The sequence below is a fragment of the Aptenodytes patagonicus genome, chromosome 3, assembly GCF_965638725.1.
Source record: "Aptenodytes patagonicus chromosome 3, bAptPat1.pri.cur, whole genome shotgun sequence".
Lineage (NCBI taxonomy): Eukaryota > Metazoa > Chordata > Aves > Sphenisciformes > Spheniscidae > Aptenodytes > Aptenodytes patagonicus.
In genome coordinates, this window is record NC_134951.1 from 30,009,319 (window position 1) to 30,022,863 (window position 13,545).

At 42.4% G+C, this 13,545-nt stretch overlaps 1 protein-coding gene across 2 annotated transcripts in view; it reads left to right on the forward strand.

Moving 5' to 3' along the window:
• Window positions 1-13,545, forward strand: part of PRIM2 (DNA primase subunit 2) — a 132,664-nt gene that overhangs the window by 62,429 nt on the left and 56,690 nt on the right. For both annotated transcript variants that reach the window (XM_076335444.1, XM_076335445.1), the window contains one exon: window positions 10,515-10,582. In XM_076335444.1, the coding sequence (XP_076191559.1) occupies window positions 10,515-10,582 (68 nt within the window). The remainder of the gene's footprint in view (window positions 1-10,514; window positions 10,583-13,545) is intronic.

Here is a 13,545-nt window from a genome sequence, read left to right on the forward strand (position 1 = left end):
AGATGGGATCAACTTTCTGTTTTTTAAAGGGATATAAAAGACTTCATTTATAGCAGATTTTGACGCTTTGTATCTTAGTTTCTAGTTAAACACGTGTAGTCTCTTTTTTTGTTTGTTTATTTTTTTGTTTTCCCAAGTTTGGAATATAATTTTTCATTTTCTTTTTAGTTTGCCTCTGTTGATAGGGAAGACTTGCTGTTGATTGTAAAAGGTAAAAGGAGGTGGTATAGAACCACCTGCAGTAGATTTTGTACAAACCAGTAGCAGTTCTTTTTGGATTCCTGTAAGATAGACAACTAAGCTTTCAAAATACTGTAAAACCTATGCTTAAGCTGAAATTTATCAGCTTCTTATTGGTGTGAAATGAGTTTATATATGCATGTGGTGGACTGATCCTGGCTGGCAGGAAAGGCGCCCCCCCCCCCCTTTCCTCAAGGGATGGAGGAGACATTCAGGATGGGCAAAGATAAGAAAACTCATGGATTGAGGTAAAGACAGTTTATTAACCGAAGGGGAGAAAAAAGGAAAAAAACCACAAGTGATGCTCACCACCAGCAGACCGATGCCCAGCCAGGCCCTGAGCAATGGCTACTTTGGAAAAACTGCTCCTCAGTTTTATTGCTGAGCATGGTCTTATATGGTCACAGGTGATGGTAGACTTTTGCACATGGCAAAGGTAACTGGCTTTTTTCTGTTAGTTGGTTTTGGGTGTTTTTGTTAAAGCCTTTTCTTTAGTTTTTATGGCTGCCTTGATCAATCCCTACTTTAACCTTATTTCATCTTTGCATTTGGATTAGAGCCATTCCTTCACACCCTTTCTTAGTGGTGTAACTATCATAGCAGAAATAAACAGAGAAAAACATTCTAGGAAAAACTTTTCATCTCTGCCGCAGAAGGCTCCCAAACCTATGCCTGGTCTTAATCCAGACCTTGTTACACTGAGTAGTGGAGCACGTATGGAGGTGATGTTTGTCCTGGAACTGCCAGTGGAGATACAGGTTAAATAATTTAGGTAGCCCCTCTAGAGAAGTGCCTGTATTTCCAAGAACTGCAGAGTGCCTGCTGGGAACCGTGGGCTCACCTTTAGAAGTACTATGTATTTTGGAGGTGCGTTTAGCACTTGATAGACCAGTCCTCTGTTCAAAGTCTCTGTGAGCCTCCTTCAAGTAAATTTTGTTATAAAGCTTGGAGTTATGAAGGAAGACTTTCTTGGGGGAAAAAGCAAGGTAACTTTCCAGGGACTGGGCATTCTTTGAGATACCCTGTCCCTAGACATATTCACAGTGCAGTCACCCTCCCTTTTAAATACGAGTCTGTATGATGTAATCCTGCCTGTCTGGGTTTTAAAAGAACTGAGGAGGCAAAAGCACACTAAGCCTACTTGTACAGTGTTTCTTAAAATACGAAAGAAATAGCATGAATGCCAGCACAGGTAGTTCTAGGATATTAAAAAAAAAGTTGGGCTTGACAAATTGTGTAGAGACAAATTGCAGGTTGTGGATGTGCATGTGGACAGCATGCCTTCTGACACTCCTTGTTGTTCTAGGAGTACTTAGCAGTTGATAAGGAAATACTCTTGGTAATAATTTACATTTTAGGTTCTCTAATGCACCCTCTTAAAGGAACTTTTTCCCCTCCCCTGGTAAATTGTAGAAAGAGCCTGGCGTAGTTCAATAGCCTGCCTCAGCTAAAAGTAACCTTTGCCACAAACCCCTTCCTTCTGTGCTTTCCTCCTAAGCCTTCCATGTCATTTTTCTCAATGACATCCAACTTAATGTGATTTAAAAAAAAAATAAATGTATTCATCAAGTAGTCTGACAGCATATTAAAATTTTCTTGTGCAATACAGCTAATTAGGACATCTCATTTAGAAAGTAAACTGTGAAAATAAAAACTCTCTTTATCTTTTTTGCTCAGAAAAACACTTACAGAGCAAATAGCTCTCACATGATAACCTCAAAATCAAGAAATTCACGCACTCCTAAAAAATTGAGACAAGTTAATTGAGCCATGATAATCTTGTTCTTAATTGCCATGTATAAAAATGTCATTGCCTTCCTGATAGCAAGTGGAGCTGCTGCTTAACTTCAGGCTTTGTGTCAAGTTAACTTTTTTCAGGTTTATAGTAAATCTTCGATAACTTGCAATTTCATGTGCTGGTCTCATGTTTGGATGGGGGGAAGAAAAACAGACCAGTTCTTAGGCATCAACCTGTAAGTTGTTATCCTTTTACCTTCATTATTACTTGAAGTACCACAGCCAAATCTTAAATAATTCTAATGTTCATGTAGTTTTCCAATCATTGCATGCTTTCTGTGTTCTCAAATTGTTACCTTCTTCATGTCATATGAAAATGTTCTGCTTATTTGCCACAAATGCAGCATAGTGAACACTAGAGATGTGATTGTTGTGTAGCGCTCAAAAGAAAAGAACTCAGCTTCTTGCTCTTCTCTTCTACAAGATTGCATAAAAATACTACTGAATTTTGTCAAAATTTTAGAAAGCTTGCCTTTGGAAATTCTGTTTACTTCAGATGTATGAAGATGCTGGAGGAGGGAGCTCCTGACGAGCGGCAGCTCTGACTCAGCGTGGGCGGGGACAAGAGGGGCGGCGGCCAAACCCCTCACTTACAAGAGCAGCCCCCAGGGAGCGCGAGCGACCCGGAGCGCGGCGAACAGGGCGGGCAAACAGGACGTGGCGCGTCAGAAGGGCGTGGCACGGCAGGTTGCGCGGCAGTTCATGAGGGAGGGCGTGCAGGGAAGGCGAGCGGGCAGGGCGCAGCCCCCCCCCCCCATCCTGGCTCTAGAGGCCAACTCAATTAGTAGTCGTCGCCTTCCCAGAAGAGGACCAGCTATGGTTTCCACTCGGCCGAAAGCTGTTGCCAGAAGGAATGTGGTGACCCAGACGGAGCCCTCACGCAAGCATACAGCTGTCCAGGTCTCTGGCTGCAGGGAGTGCCTGAGCCTGTCACTTGTACCAGAGGGCGGCAGAGACACCACCTGTGTGCGGTGTGACCGGGTAGATGATCTGCTCGGCCTGGTGGCAGAGCTGAAGGAGGAAGTGGAAAGGTTAAGGAGTATCCGGGAGTGTGAGAGGGAGATAGATTGGTGGAGCTGCACCCTACCGTCCCTGAGGCAAAGGCAGCAGATGGAGGCTCCACGAGAAGCAGAGGATCCCCTGCCTTCTTGCCACCAGGTAGAAAGAGGGACCTAAGCGACGAGGGGGAATGGAAACGGGTCCCTGTTCGGGGTGCCAGGCGAACCCTCGCCCGGCCTCCCTCACTTTCCCGGTTGCCTTTACACAACAGATATGGGGCCCTGGAACTTGAGGGCAAGGCAAGCGAGGATGTAGACGAAAGTCCATCCGGGGGGTCGCCTAGGGTGAGGCAGTCAGCCCCACGCATTACGACTGCCGCTGCTAAGAAAAAAAGGAGGGTAATTGTCATAGGTGATTCCCTTCTGAGGGGAACAGAGGGCCCGATATGCCGACCGGACCCGTCCCACAGGGAAGTCTGCTGCCTCCCTGGGGCCCGGGTCAGAGACATCACTAGGAAGCTCCCTGGTTTGGTACAGCCTTCTGATTACTACCCGCTGCTGGTTATACAGGCTGGCAGTGATGAGGTTGCAGAGAGAAGTCCTGCAGCGATCAAAAGGGACTTCAGGGCACTGGGGCGACTGGTTGAAGGATCGGGAGCACAGGTAGTGTTTTCCTCTATCCCTACAGTGGCAGGGAAGGATACTGAAAGGAGCAGGAAAACACACCTGATCAACGCGTGGCTCAGGGGCTGGTGCCATCGGAGGAATTTTGGCTTTTTTGATCATGGGGAGATTTACATGGCACCGGGCCTGCTGGTGACAGACGGAGTCCAGCGGTCTCACAAGGGAAAAAGGATCATGGCTCATGAATTGGCAGGGCTCATTGAGAGGGCTTTAAACTAGGTTCGAAGGGGGAAGGGGATAAAACCAAGCGCACTAGAGATGAGCCTAGGGGTGGCGTGCCGATGCTGGGGGCGAAATCGATAGCCCAGCTCAAGTGCATATACACCAATGCACGCAGCATGGGCGGCAAACAGGAGGAGCTGGAAGCCATTGTGCAGCGGGAGAGATATGACTTAGTCGCCATCACAGAAACATGGTGGGGTGACTCTCACGACTGGAGTGCTGCAATGGATGGCTATAGACTCTTCAGAAGGGACAGGCGAGGAAGGAGAGGCGGTGGGGTGGCCCTGTATGTTAGGGAGTGTTTTGATTGGTTAGAGCTCAACGATTGTGATGATGGTACGGTTGAGTGTCTATGGGTAAGGATGAGGGGGAAGGCCAACGAGGCAGATATCCTGCTGGGAGTCTGTTACAGACCACCCAACCAGGATGAAGGGGCGGATGAAGCGTTCTATAAGCGGCTGGCAGAAGTCTCTCAATCGCTAGCCCTTGTTCTCGTGGGGGACTTCAACTTCCCGGACGTCTGCTGGAAATACAACACGGCAGAGAGGAAGCAGTCTAGGAGGTTCCTGGCGTGTGTGGAAGACAACTTCCTGACGCAGCTGGTAAGTGAGCCTACCAGGGGAGGTGCCTCGCTCGACCTGCTGTTGACAAACAGAGAAGGACTGGTGGGAGATGTGGTGGTCGGAGGCCGTCTTGGGCTTAGCGACCATGAAATGGTAGAATTCTCAATTCTTGGTGAAGTGAGGAGGGGGGGCAGCAAAACCACAACCATGGACTTCCGGAGGGCAGGCTTTGGCCTGTTCAGGACGTTGGTTGAGAGAGTCCCTTGGGAGACAGTCCTGAAGGGCAAAGGGGTCCAGGAAGGCTGGACGATCTTCAAGAAGGAAGTCTTAAAGGCGCAGGAGCAGGCTGTCCCTGTACGCCGTAAGAAGAACGGGCGGGGAAGACGACCGGCCTGGCTGAACGGGGAGCTCTTGCTGGGACTCAGGAAAAAAAGGAGAGTTTACCGCTTGTGGAAGAAGGGGCAGGCGACTCAAGAAGAGTACAGGGATCTCGTTAGGTCGTGCAGAGAAGAAATGAGAAAGGCAAAAGCCCAGCTAGAACGCAATCTGGCCGCTGTCGTTAAAGACAACAAAAAATGTTTTTACCAATATATTAATGACAAGAAGAGAGCCAGGGAGAATCTCCATCCCTTATTGGATGCAAGGGGGAACATTGTCACTGAGGATGAGGAAAATGCCTTCTTTGCCTCAGTCTTTAACAGGCAGACCAGTTATCCTCAGGGTACTCGGCCCCCCGAGCTGGAAGACGGGGACGGTGAGCAGGATGAACCCCCCATAATCCAAGAGGAAGCAGTCAATGACCTGCTACGCCACCTGGATGCTCACAAGTCTATGGGGCCAGATGGGATCCCCCCGAGAGTGCTGATAGAGCTGGCAGAGGAGCTCGCCAAGCCACTCTCCATCATTTATCAGCAGTCCTGGTTAACGAGGGAGGTCCCGGACGACTGGAGGCTTGCGAATGTGACGCCCATCTACAAGAAGGGCCGGAAGGAGGATCTGGGGAACTGCAGGCCTGTCAGCCTGACCTCGGTGCCAGGGAAGATTATGGAGCGGTTCATCTTGAGGGTGCTCACAAGGCCTGAGCGGGACAACCAGGGGATCAGGCCCAGCCAGCACGGGTTCATGAGAGGCAGGTCCTGCTTGACCAACCTGATCTCCTTCTATGACCAGGTGACCCGCCTAGTGGCTGAGGGAAAGGCTGTGGCTGTGGTCTACCTGGACTTCAGTAAGGCCTTTGACACTGTCTCCCACAGCATTCTCCTAGAGAAACTGGCGGCTCACGGCTTAGACAGGTGGACTCTGTGCTGGGTCAAAAACTGGCTGGACGTCCGGGCCCAGAGAGTTGTGGTGAATGGAGTTCAATCCAGTTGGCGGCCGGTCACGAGCGGTGTTCCCCAGGGCTCAGTTTTGGGGCCGGTCTTGTTCACTATCTTTATTGATGATCTGGACGAGGGGATCGAGTGCACCCTCAGTAAGTTTGCAGACGACACCAAGTTGGGCGGGAGTGTTGATCTGCTTGAGGGTAGGAAGGCTCTGCAGAGGGACCTGGACAGGCTGGATCGATGGGCCGAGGCCAACTGTATGAGGTTCAACAAGGCCAAGTGCCGGGTCCTGCACTTTGGCCACAACAACCCCATGCAGCGCTACAGGCTTGGGGAAGAGTGGCTGGCTGGAAAGCTGCCTGTCGGAAAAGGACCTGGGGGTGGTGGTTGACAGCCGGCTGAACATGAGCCGGCAGTGTGCCCAGGCGGCCAAGAAGGCCAATGGCATCCTGGCCTGTATCAGAACTAGTGTGGCCAGCAGGAGTAGGGAAGTGATCGTGCCCCTGTACTCGGCCCTGGTGAGGCCGCACCTCGAATACTGTGTTCAGTTTTGGGCCCCTCACTACAAGAAGGACATTGAGGTGCTGGAGCGTGTCCAGAGAAGGGCAACGAGGCTGGTGAGGGGTCTGGAGAACAAGTCTTCTGAGGAGTGGCTGAGGGAACTGGGATTGTTTAGCCTGGAGAGGAGGAGGCTGAGGGGAGACCTCATCGCTCTCTACAACTACCTGCAAGGAGGTTGTAGCGAGGTGGGTGTTGGTCTCTTCTCCCAAGTAACAAGCGATAGGACGAGAGGAAATGGCCTCAAGTTGCGCCAGGGGAGGTTTAGATTGGACGTGAGGAAAAATATCTTTCCTGAAAGAGTGGTTAAACATTGGAAGAGGCTGCCCAGGGAAGTGGTTGAGTGCCCATCCCTGGAGGTATTTAAAAGACGAGTAGATGCGGCACTTAGGGACATGGTTTAGTGGGCATGGTGGTGTTGGGTTGACAGTTTGACTCGATGATCTTAGAGGTCTCTTCCAACATTAATGATTCTATGATTCTATTCTAGTTTGATTTTTTCCCTCCAATGTGTGTGCCTTTTTTTTTCCTTTTTTTTTTTCTCTCCCCCCACTGTTGGCAATCTGAATTGCAGCAGTCAGCTGGTGACTCTGGTACTAAAGCTAGTGTGAAGTTGGACCAAAGTTGTCGTCTCAGCTTTCAGTTTATTCATTCCTTTTCCTCATATTGTTAACTATTCTTCCTCCTTTCTCAATTTTAAATGTTGTGTGATATTGATAACATGGTGCTTAATTTGCCTTAATAATCTGAATCACTCACCCCAGCTTTCACCATCTCAGCTCAACTCTGAGGTGTCCGCATGTTCTGTCTGCGGCTCACTCTGCCTGCTTCTCTGATCCATCCGGGCCTTGGGACTGGAAATATCTTAAGAGTGCAGTGTTTTACATTGTCTGTAAATTAAACTGCTTCAGCATGATTATACTTTGGAGCTATGCTCCTTACTTGACAACATTTTGATGTCTTTCGTGTATCTAAAATCTCGAATAGCATGTTTTTGCTTTTTTTTTCTGGTAAGATGATCTTTGTGTTGAGTGCCATATAGAGATGAAGGCAAGGCTGTGCTTGCACGAATTTGTCTAAATTTCAGTTCAGAGTGATTGGAAAAAGTCTGCAGAATCTCAGTTTAGATTCTCTAATTGGGATTATCTTTTTCTTTTAGAAAAATACTGTTGAAAAAAGACATAAAATTTTTAGCTGTTTGAAACACTAGCATTAATTTACCACCACCTTTGTAAAAGCTAATTTTATTTACAGCGTGACTCAGAAAAAATACAGTTGTGAGGAAAGACTTTATATATTAAAATTTTACATTTTATTTTTATAATCCGGGTAACTTAAAGGAAAATTTGCTCTTTCAATTAAAATTGTTCAAATATTTTGATGGCCTCTCCTCAACTGTGTTGAGGTCTCCTCAACTGTGTTTAAGGAAAACTATCCTTACTTTTAGATAGAAAAGAACAGTGTCATGAGGATTCCACATCTTTCTGAAAATAAACATTTGAACTAACCTAACAATGTGTTTGTTGTAAGAGTTGAAGGATGTATGATCTTATTTTCACAAGAGCATATTCTGTAGAGAACTTTACCTTGTCCTTCCAGGCAATATAATGGAGGAAAATGGGGATTCATTTTGCTCCTAAAATTTGCAAATTCCATAACTGTTGGTGAAACACAAGACAGTAAGAAAAAAAAAAATAAGAAAAACATTGGCCATGTGGATTCTCCTGTGACTTCAAGGGATTATGTTTTTTTCCCCTTTAACGGTGGTTCCCGAAACAGCCAGCATAGGCCACTTCTTCTATATTCTTTCATTGCAACATCAAGAAAAAACTTGGTTAAACACCAAGATCTCTAGTTCTTTGTTCTACCTCAATTCCTACAAGTCTTCCAAATTAGTTTTAAAACAGTATTTCTGTTCATTGATAACCTTTACATAACAATGTAGTTTATTGTTTATATAATGTTGACAATATTATCAATACTTTTGCAGGTTTTGAATTTTACTGTTTTTTGCTTCTTATACTACTGTCCAGTTTGACTTTCATAAACAGTCTTGTTGTAAATGCATTGTTTATAACAAGGAAAAATTTTTTTTTTTCTGACTAAAGGTAATATTTAAAGTACTGTATAGAGAAAAATACTGTATGCTTGTCTCCTGTAAAAATATACATATGTATCTGAGTGTGAACACATACTGTTTTCTGTATCAGTTCAGTTATTAATAGAAAGAGAAGCAGATGGTATTTCAGGTAATTCAGGCTCTGTTCTGATTTTAGCCAAGTGGAATAACTTGGCCGGTATTTAGAGGGCTTCCAAGTTCTCTTCAGAAATAATTTCTGGTTTTCTGATTGTGTTTAAAACAAAATTAGAGGGTTACTTTATAGAGGACATGAATATAGAACAGTACGTGTATTGGCCTTTAATACTCAGCGGTAAGAAAATGAGCTTTTTATCAAAAGAACCTTCTGAATAAATACAGAGCTTAATGAATTTTTGGTATAACGTATGCATCTCAGTCTAGCTCCATAAAAGAAGGGAATGTGGATAATGCTTTAATTACCAAGATACCAGCCTTTTTTTTAAAGAAAGATGAATGGATTGCTGAGACTGCCTGAGTTACCTTTACTGCAGCAGTCAGATCGGATGAGTACACTTGGGTTACCCGAGACTGAGAAGAGCTGTGTTTTGAAGCGGTGATTGCTGCAGGCCAGAGCTGGCTTAACAGCTGAAATGGCCTGTTCCTCCTTCCCCGCTGTCCGTGTGTTCATTAGCTTCAACTTTCACTTGACAGACTAGCTGTTTTGAACCTCCTCTCATTTAGCTGGTGGTCGGTATTGCTAGCTTGAGGCACGAGTTTAAAATCTGGCCCCAGTCTGACTTCTGCCTAGCAGCAAAGGTTATGAAATGGATGTGATGAATGGGTGATCTTTCAGGAAAATATTGAACTCCTTCATATTCACACCGTCTACCTATGAGCCCATGGAGTTTGGTGTGGAGTTTGTTACAGTTACAAATAAACCCCCTGGACCCAAACACTGAGTGCATCTTTTTCCGGGGTATATTTGTGGGTTATAAATAGGAGTTGCAGCCTGCTAGTTAGTCGTACTTCAGTGCTTGCCTCTACTTGTGTGTTGGAGTCAGGAAGGTGAAGCTACACTGTTGGTGCTAAAAGGTTTTTTTGTTTGTTTTTTTTTGGTAAGATTTTTAAAGAGTATGTATAATTGTATGCATGTGATTTTAAATTACCTGTGAAATACTAAAGAACTTGGTGGTGATTTATACAATGTGAAATATGTTGAAATCTTAAATGTGTACGAAGGTAGTTTTCAAAATACAGCCTAACTTGGCAGCAATAGAATCATGATATGCATGTTATATTAAATATTTTATATTAGATGTATGTCAGCAGTATCAGAACTGCTATGCTTCTAACTTTTATAGGTGAAGGTAGATACCTGTATACTGATATTAAGCAAATTTAATACATATATTTTTCCAATTATTTTAGTTAATACACCAGTTAACTAGTATTCTGCAGTAGCATGACATGTACTTGTTGATTTATAGACTACTAGTTTTATTTTTTCAGAAAAAGTTTAATGTTTTAACTAGTCGTATGAAACAGTTACAAGAAAAAAGTATGTATTTAGTTTACAACAGGTTATGCCCATTTAAAAAAAACAGTGTACACAGGGGCGTGTGTGTCTATATGGGAGTCATATAGTGCTAAATATTATGTAAATTTTTCTGTACAGATGTAAATTGTATACAGTATGGCTTAATGGACTATACATTTGTGACTGCTAGAAGGCTAGCTAGACTTCTAGTTCAAATATGTTTGGAAAAAAGTATACCACTTTTCAATGATGTCTTGCTATTTAGTTCAAATAACACTGTAATTTTAGAAAAATTACTTTTTCACTGTTTGACTTTGTTAACTTGAAAATATTTCTGCTAACTTCAGATGCTGGAAGGTTGTGCTTAATTATTTTTAATAGGAGAAAGTATGTCTTATCCAATGTTGTGTAAAGTTGTAGCAACACAGGGTGATTTGTTACATCATTCGTGCTTTGTGCTATCAATTTGTTTGAAGCTAATATTTTATTAATTGAACTTCTGTTTTCTTTTAGCTGACAGCACGATCGCTGCCTTCCATACAGTCTGACGAGAGACTACAACCTCTGCTTAATCATCTCAGGTAGCATAAACTGGAAGCATGAGTGTATTCTTTCATACAGATTAAAATAATTGTATTAGAATGTTTTAGCTAATTTTTTTTTCAGACACCTCATCTGTGCAATGGGCTTTGACTGGAAAAAAAAAAACCTGAAAGCATTCTTTCAACTTAACAAAAGCTTTGTAAATGACATGGAACAATTTACAGAGCTGGTGTTGCTTCTAAGTAACAAGAAAATATTTGTAGCTTTTATAAAAACTTCTTTTTACAGTAAGTACAAAATTGTTAAGCTTCTTTACGAACAAAACATTCCAAATTACACTGCTCAGAGTATGGGCCTTCTTTGTTGCAAATATTTTATGCTCTATGATCTTTTTGGAAGATTTCTCTGTCACTGTCATTGATGAATGGAGTCCTATTTTCTTCTTTTAATGGACCTAAGGAGAGAGCTGAAAATGTGAACCATTAAGAGTGCTCTACAACACAGCTGAAATAGTCTGCCTCTCTCTTAGTAGTATACAGTATATAGAAGCTTTCAACTTTCTTTGAATGTGTTCGGGGATGAAGAGTAAGAAAAAATACTTTCCTGATGTTCTGCAGGTTAAGCATCGGTCTGGTCTCTTATATACATGATTGCTTTTTACCACTTGATACTGTTTGGGAGAGTTTTTTTACTACGGTATTATGCAGGAGGACAAAGACCATACAATTAGAGGGAGATGCATTGGCTTAGAATCATTGAATAATTTAGCTTGGAGTGAACCTCTGGAGATCATTTAATCTAGCCCCTGCTCAATGCATATCTGGTTAGATTGGGTTGCTCTGGTATTTATTCAGTTGAATTTTTAATATCTCGAAGGGTAGAAATTTACTTAAATATTGAATGTCAGTAATGAAAGCTCTGTTTTTGAACACATACAGCTTTGCATTAAGATCACTGAAATGATGCTGGATGAATTAGAAATGGAAGTGGTGAGGCTCCATCATGACAGCACTGCACCGGAATTAGGATGCAGATCTAGTTAGCATGCTCTTTATTTCCTATGGTGCTCTACTGCTCGAGGTATCTGTACCCAAAATCTGACATTTTATTTTGATTTAAAAAAAAAATTCTTGTAATTTTTATTACATAGGAACAGTTTCATGTTTTATTGCTTTCAGTGTAAATCAGAATAGGAAAAATAGCTTTCATTGTATCTCTGCTTATTTACATATGATTGAACTTTGTTCAAGAGCAATGAATGAAATAAATATTGCAGTATAACTGTTATGTAGCTGGTTAGGGGATACTTCTGAATGCCAATAACCTTCCATGTTTTTATTACCGTACATCTTACTGGGATTTTAAAAAGTACGCCCCAGTGGCATACTTTTCTCCATTTGAAGCTAAAGAGCAATTAGGTTAGCTTTTTATAAACTGTACTCTCTAGGAGTAATTACTGAGAAATTTGAAATTTCTTTTGATATATGCTATGCATCTATGTAAGTGGAACAGCTTTCATATCACAACAATCACAGTCCTCTCTGTGATTTCCTTTTCCCATATTTAAAAAAAAAAGGTTGCAAAAAAAGCTAGTTTAACATCAGCTACTTTCACAAGGATACTGTATCCTACATTTATGCAAAAAGGTATTTTTTGCACATTCTTATGTTAACTTGGGTATGTATGTTTAACGACTGGTAAGTTACTTCCATTTTGCTTTTGCGAAAATGGAGGGGCTGTTCCCACTACATTTTGTCACCAATTGAAAAAACTACACAAATGCTTCTGAGTTGCCTTTTTGGAAGTTTGTTTACAATAGACAAAATACATCAAACCTTACAACTTGAAAAACAAGCTCTGGCAGTGAACAGACAGATGACCAAATAGGTCTTCTCTGTTACTTATTTCTGTGAATTTGTGATTCATTTTTGCTTCATCTTGCTCACAAGAAAGGAGAATATTAGTTAGTTGTAGGCTTTCCTCTACCTTCATTGTGTGAATTCTTACAGCAGTATTTTATTTTTGGCATATGTCAATAGAGCTTTATCGGGGGGCAAAAGCTTAGATAGAAGCGTGTGAAAAGAGCATACAATTGAAGGTTACAGAGCGTTGTTTGATTGTTAATGCGCCACACATTTTTTGGCAGCTATTCATGTCTGCTTGTAACTTCTAAATTAGCTAGTCCTCAGAAAAGGTTGTTTTACTGTGGATTATGTCTGCATAGATATTTTAATCCATGCCCATTTTTTTAAATGGACATAATGTATTTTGTAATTGGACTGTTCTGGACTAAACATGTATTTTATCTGTGACTTCGGTCCTCTTTTTGTCCTATTCCATTTCATTGGTGCTTTCTAATATTAATTGTACTAGATGAAAAAAAGAGAACGTTTTTAGTTTAAAATTTTAAAATATTTGATGCAAGATTGTGCTTAGGGATTTCACATGCTCACAGTAGGCTACAAGGAGATTTAAATTGCTAAAACTTCGGCAATTTAATAGAAATGGAAACTTTATGTCTAAATGCATGAGAAGAACACTTCTGCAACTCCTGCTTTCAAAGGAGTTTATATGGGTTTTGTGATTAAATTTCAGGGTCGTAACACTCTGCTGTTTAAAATCTTCAGCAGGAATAATTTCAAAGATAGACAAAAACTGTCGTATGTAATCCCATCAAACTACTATAGGACTGTGCCTGTACATGAATTATAAGGAGAAGCTGAGCTGACTTTGTTTAATCTGGTGAAGAGGAGGCTTATGGATGATTAAATAGCAGCCTACAACTGTTTGAAGGACAAACATCGTGGCATTGGAACTCTTGATGGTGCCAGAGGATGTAACAAATGACAGTGGTCACATAGAGCAGCTTGGGAGGTTTAGATCAGATATTAGGAAAAATGTCTATGCTAGAATGATAGTGCAGCAGATTGCCCAAAGATGTGGAATCTTGGTTCGTGGAGATTTTTAGGATTCAGCTAGAAAAAGCCATGGCTCACCTGAC